The sequence below is a fragment of the Agrilus planipennis genome, unplaced genomic scaffold (genome assembly GCF_000699045.2).
Source record: "Agrilus planipennis isolate EAB-ADULT unplaced genomic scaffold, Apla_2.0 scaffold317, whole genome shotgun sequence".
Taxonomy (NCBI): Eukaryota; Metazoa; Arthropoda; class Insecta; order Coleoptera; family Buprestidae; genus Agrilus; species Agrilus planipennis.
Window position 1 is genome coordinate 3,250 of NW_020439372.1, and position 5,619 is coordinate 8,868.

The window sequence follows — 5,619 nt, forward strand, 5'->3', positions numbered from 1 at the left end:
TAAGATCGCTCATATTTTCGAATCGGAAAGTGAGATTTCAATGGGAGTGATATCAAAATTTTCTAGAGACCCTACGCATCTCGTCGAGGCCGAAAGCGCCCACCTACGAAATTCTCTTGCAGAGTTAGGGACGTCGGAAGTTTTGGGCAAGTGTTATTTTTTAAAATCGAAAATTCAATATTTACAGATTGCTCAGAAATTCTGTCACCAATAGTTGTTTCGTTCCTTTACGAATAGGAGAAAATTTAATTTTTAAGGAAAATAACCAAAATTTTTGAAACTTTTCAATTTTTTTCCGCAGCGGATCGGCTCAAAGGGAATAGAGTGGAAAAATTAAAATGTTGAGGGGTTGGATATGGGAAGATTTGCAATATTACGTAATACCTGAGTTTTTGAATAAGAATAAGGATATGCAGTAAGAGCTAGAGCTAGAGTTAATGTAATGGGAGTAGGTACAGGATGAAAGAGGAGCAGAAAAATATAAGGTTCGTGGAAGGGAAAATAAAATTTGAGATATGTATTGGATGAAGGTATGATAAATAACAATTTAAATGAGCACAGGCAGATGATACGTGGAAAGGGCAAGGAAGTGAGTATTTTTAAAGAGATCTTGAAAAAAAGAATGGATAGAGAATATGGGAGAGGATGTAATAGGAAAGGCGGGAGATTTAAAGAGTAGGTTTCTGTATTAAGCGGTAATTATGTTTATCATGTGAGATAATTTTATTTTTAATCTGAGTTTTAGAGTATATGTTTTTGTTTATTATTAAGATGATAATTATTTTTGACTAACTTACTAAAATTAAAAATAGTTGAATTAACGATACTACTACTTATTAAGGATATGATACAATTTGAAGTAGATTGATGGAACACCCAAAGGATATTAAATTTAAAATTTATAGGAATGGGGAATGCTACAGATAAACATGCTTAGTAGACACTAAACAAATATGGTCGGATTATGGCGCGGGAGACACTCTCTACCATAGATAGGTCGATTAGGTACAATAAGCTCCGTATTATTTTTAAAATGTTTACAGTCTGACAGTCTGAAACGTTATTAAAATAGTTATAATTATATTTTATTTTTAAATTAATTGTCTTATTAGTTAATTTACATTGTAGATGTGAAAGGCAGTGATAGGAAAAAAAAGTGTATAAAATCTTATCATGTCTAGTAAACTGAAAGTGACAACAGAATGGAAAAAGCGTGTTAAACAAGAGTATATGCGATTGAGGCAAATTAAACGTTTTAAACGTGCTGATGATGTAAAGGTGTCATGGAATCAAAATCGTTTAAAAATGACGGAAATTATAATAGAGGAGCAAAAACGATGGACGGAATGTAAGGCTACGTGGGTACCAACTCCAGACCCACCCCCTCATGTCTCATGTATGAAAAAGGCAGAGGTTGTAGGAAATGAAGGTAAAAGCTTAAATATTATACATGTTTGTGTCTTGCCATACTCATTAAAATTAAAGGTGATATTCAAGTGGCACATATCAAAGTAATTAATGCTGTAACTCCTATTCCAACAATGTACACATGGGCCCCAATTCAGCAGAATTTCATGGTTGAAGATGAAACAGTACTCCATAATATTCCATATATGGGAGATGAAATCCTTGATCAGGATGGGACATTTATTGAAGAATTAATAAAAAATTATGATGGCAAAGTTCATGGAGACAGGGAAACTGGCTTTATGGACGATGAGCTGTTTGTGGACTTGGTCCATGCTCTGATGCAATATCAAGAGAAGGACAAATCTGAAAAAAAGGAGACTGCAAAAGAGAAAAAAGAAAAAGAGGATAATAAAAAAGTTGAAGAGGAATTTCCTTGTTTTATGATCTTTCAAGCCATCTCGTCTCAGTTTCCTGATAAAGGAAGAGCAGACCAACTTAGAGAAAAGTAGGATTTTATTTTTACTCCTAGACTGCAGATTGATTATGCTTTATAAAATAAAATTGCAGATATATTGAACTGACTGAACGTTTGGACCCAAATGCTCTTCCTCCTGAGTGTACTCCCAATATTGATGGACCAATGGCAGAATCTGTCCCTAGAGAACAAACAATGCATTCTTTTCATACCCTGTTTTGCAGGCGTTGTTTTAAATACGACTGCTTTTTGCATAGTAAGAAATACTTTTGTTTTCATTTATTTTAATATTATACAATTATATTACGGTTTTCTTCAAAGGAATTAAAGAAGACTAATTGTGCGAGTACCTATTTAATATTATTGAATAGTTAATTATTTTGTTAGAAAATAATTAAAATTGGTTAAGCACATTATTTTCTATGCTGCAATTGAGGACATGGAGGTAAAATGCTGTCATTCATGAAAGCACAGTATCACACCTCATACCATATTACTAAAAAGAAATCGTAGTGATAGCATTCATTCATATGTTTTGCAATTTTTGGAGAATTTAATTTAAACTATTCATTATCATTACATTTTACATACCATATTCATGTCATATTTAGGATTAAAAATAGCTTTCATTAGTGTTTTCTTTTAACTTAATTTTGTTTTATCAAATGACAATTTCTTAATTTGATTATATATTTGTTGTTATTATAATCATTTAAAATTTTGTTAGGGCTTCAAGCTTGTCACCCTGGTCCAAATTTAAAACGCAGAGGCCCTGATTTAAAACCATTCACAGATCCTTGTGGACCAGATTGTTACATGCTTTTGGTAATTTACTTTCTACATTTTTGCTTGAACATAAATTAAAATTCGAGAATAATTTTGATATTTGCAGGATGGAATTAAAGAAAAATTGGCCGCAAAAAGAGAACAAGAACAGGAAGAACATGAAGCCCTCAAGAATAAAGAAAAAATATCAAAAGAAGCTCTTGTGATCACTGAAGGAGGTAAATCGACTACAATGCCAAGAAAGGTGTGCAAGCAGCAATCTGTGGACTCAGGCAATGAGGCTAGTTCAGAAGACAGCAATGACAGTAATAATAAGGGTAAAATGTATTTAAATTTATTGCTGTTTCATAATTCAACGCAAAAGGATCATATCATAATTTCTCAAACGTTACTGTATTTAGGTCAAATTTTGAATTTAAATTACCAATATTTTACTACTTTTATATTAATGATACAGCGTCTCTTATAACTGTTTTTTTTTTACTAACAGGTATATAGAATTTAAACCTATAAGTTATCTTGGTTTTATCGCTTATTGCTTTAGAACATACTTCTGTACATTTTTTAAATTTCTTTTATTTCTTAAACAATATTAACAGTATTAACTGTTCCCCTAAAAATGTACTTTTGTTCTTTGTCCCACATCTTTTTTGGCTCATGGACCATTGCTTCATTCATAAACAATCGCTTCTACATAATTTTGCTTAATTTAGAGAAGATTTATGGTCTTTGAAAACAACGGGATTATTTAATGAGCCAATTTTGTGTGATATTACAGATTTTAATCGTAAAATTGACAATGAGACTCCTTCAACAGATTCTACAGATGCCGACCCTGTGTCCACGACCACTTCTTTCAGTCTTTTAGGACTTATGGGTGAAAACGACCATCGCGAATGGACGGGGGCCGATCAAAGTCTTTTCAGAGCTTTGCACAAAGTCTTTCTCAACAACTATTGCGCTCTCGCACAAATGATGCTCACCAAAACATGTCAACAGGTAATTTCACTGTTAGATTTTTTAATTACCTATTATTTAAGGTACAGTTATGAAATTGTTTGTTTTCAGGTTTATCATTTTGCCCAAAAAGAAGCAGCTCATATTCCTACTGAGGAATCGATGAGAGATTATACCCCTCCTAGAAAGAAGAAGAAAAAACATCGACTGTGGTCTATGTACTGTAGAAAAATCCAATTGAAGAAAGATTCTAGCAGCAACCACGTATACAATTTCACTCCCTGCGATCACCCAGGACAGCCCTGTGACGCCATGTGTCCCTGTATTGGTGCACAAAATTTCTGTGAGAAATTTTGTCAGTGCAGCTCTGACTGTATGTAGATGGCAGATTTCTAAGAACCTGTCGTGATTTCTTTTCTCCAATTTGTTGTTTAGGTCAAAATCGTTTTCCTGGATGCCGTTGTAAGGCACAATGCAACACGAAGCAGTGCCCCTGTTATCTTGCTGTTCGAGAATGCGATCCAGATCTTTGCCAAACTTGCGGTGCTGATCAGTTTGATGTCACAAAAATTACTTGCAAGAACGTTAGCGTTCAACGAGGACTTCGTAAGTAATTTTGTTTTTTAATTAAAATGACTTATCGTTAAGAGGCTTGTATATGTTACAGATAAACATCTTTTGATGGCGCCTTCGGACGTGGCAGGTTGGGGAATATTCCTAAAGGATAGCGCGCAAAAGAACGAATTTATTTCAGAATACTGTGGCGAAATTATTTCCCAAGACGAAGCAGATCGACGAGGGAAAGTCTATGATAAATATATGTGTAGCTTTTTATTTAATCTCAATAACGGTAAGTGCATATCTTGTTAATGCTTGATTTGAACCAGTAAATACTAAAATGCATAATAGTAAAGTTAATATTTTTTTTTGCGATACATTAAGACTTCAATTGAAACCGTAGGCTTTTAAAAATGAACAACTCTGTTATATAATGGACTCAATAAGTTTTTATTTTAGATTTTGTTGTTGATGCTACACGTAAAGGAAATAAAATTCGTTTTGCAAATCACTCAATAAATCCAAATTGTTATGCCAAAGTAATGATGGTTAATGGGGACCACAGGATAGGAATATTTGCAAAACGAGCAATTCAACCTGGAGAAGAACTCTTCTTTGACTACAGGTTCTTATTAACTTTTTTGTGGGTAGAAAAGGCGTTGTTAAATAATAAAAACAATATTTTAGGTATGGTCCTACTGAACAACTGAAATTCGTGGGGATCGAACGGGAAATGGAGTTTGTTCTTGATAACAAATAAGTAAAAGTTATTCAACTAAGTAGCTATCTATTATATTATAATTGTTGTATTTTATTATAGTGTTGAATGCTTTTTTTATTTTTTAAACAACCAATTTGGTTTGCAAGCCATAGCCAGAGAATTGTGAGGAATTTGCTCCATTTAAATTGAATTACACATATTTTCTGTTATCTCTAAATTTTTTTAATTTAGTTTTCCTAAATTTGAAATGTTTTAAATTAAGGTCAGCTTTAGAGGGTAAGTTTGACTTAGTATGGGGCAAATTCACCACTGTACTTCCCATTTTAAAATTGGTGATTTAAATTAAATAAATTTCTCAACCACATAGATTATAGAACATATGTACACATAAACTATCGTATTAAATTTTGTATTTTAAATTATTAGCTTTTAATAAACCAATTTATATAAATATTGCTTTTCTTTTATACCTTTTCCATTAAGAACTAAACCTATAAATGAGCATCCCTAATTACATTAAAACAGACGAAAATTTGTCAATCTACTTTAATAAAATTATTGCTTTATTTTCAATTGTCCCTTTGTTTTTACTAAAATATTTCATATTTATTTGTCTATTTTCATGAACGTTTTATTTTTGGCATTAAAACGATAGTAGAACTAAACACTCGTAATTACGTAATTAGTAACTAAAAACTTTTTAGTAGCTCCA

At 32.3% G+C, this 5,619-nt stretch overlaps 1 protein-coding gene across 4 annotated transcripts; it reads left to right on the forward strand.

Moving 5' to 3' along the window:
- Positions 1-986: 986 nt before the first annotated feature.
- Positions 987-5,326, forward strand: LOC108742245 (histone-lysine N-methyltransferase E(z)). 4 transcript variants are annotated; one of them, XM_018477376.2, is made up of 12 exons: positions 987-1,005; positions 1,129-1,429; positions 1,486-1,915; positions 1,978-2,141; positions 2,613-2,710; positions 2,778-2,988; positions 3,450-3,670; positions 3,740-4,001; positions 4,064-4,234; positions 4,296-4,478; positions 4,646-4,811; positions 4,874-4,966. In XM_018477376.2, exons 2-12 carry the CDS (start codon positions 1,174-1,176, stop codon positions 4,944-4,946), a joined length of 2,235 nt encoding a protein of 744 aa, XP_018332878.1. In that variant the 5' UTR covers positions 987-1,005; positions 1,129-1,173; the 3' UTR covers positions 4,947-4,966. The 4 variants fall into 4 exon arrangements, with proteins under 4 accessions (XP_018332878.1, XP_018332880.1, XP_018332881.1 ...); XM_018477377.2 differs by lacking the exon at positions 987-1,005 and adding an exon at positions 1,053-1,071; XM_018477378.2 differs by lacking the exon at positions 987-1,005 and having other exon boundaries at positions 1,013-1,429; positions 4,874-5,326.
- The last annotated feature ends 293 nt before the right edge of the window (positions 5,327-5,619 follow it).

Bases quoted from the DNA above. Each gene is read 5' to 3' on its own strand.
- LOC108742245 (XM_018477376.2), top strand. From the start codon at position 1,174: ATGTCTAGTAAACTGAAAGTGACAACAGAATGGAAAAAGCGTGTTAAA. The intron at 2,142-2,612 runs GTAAGAAATACT...AAATTTTGTTAG, and splicing joins ATACGACTGCTTTTTGCATA to GGCTTCAAGCTTGTCACCCT. The intron at 4,479-4,645 runs GTAAGTGCATAT...TTTTTATTTTAG, and splicing joins TTTATTTAATCTCAATAACG to ATTTTGTTGTTGATGCTACA.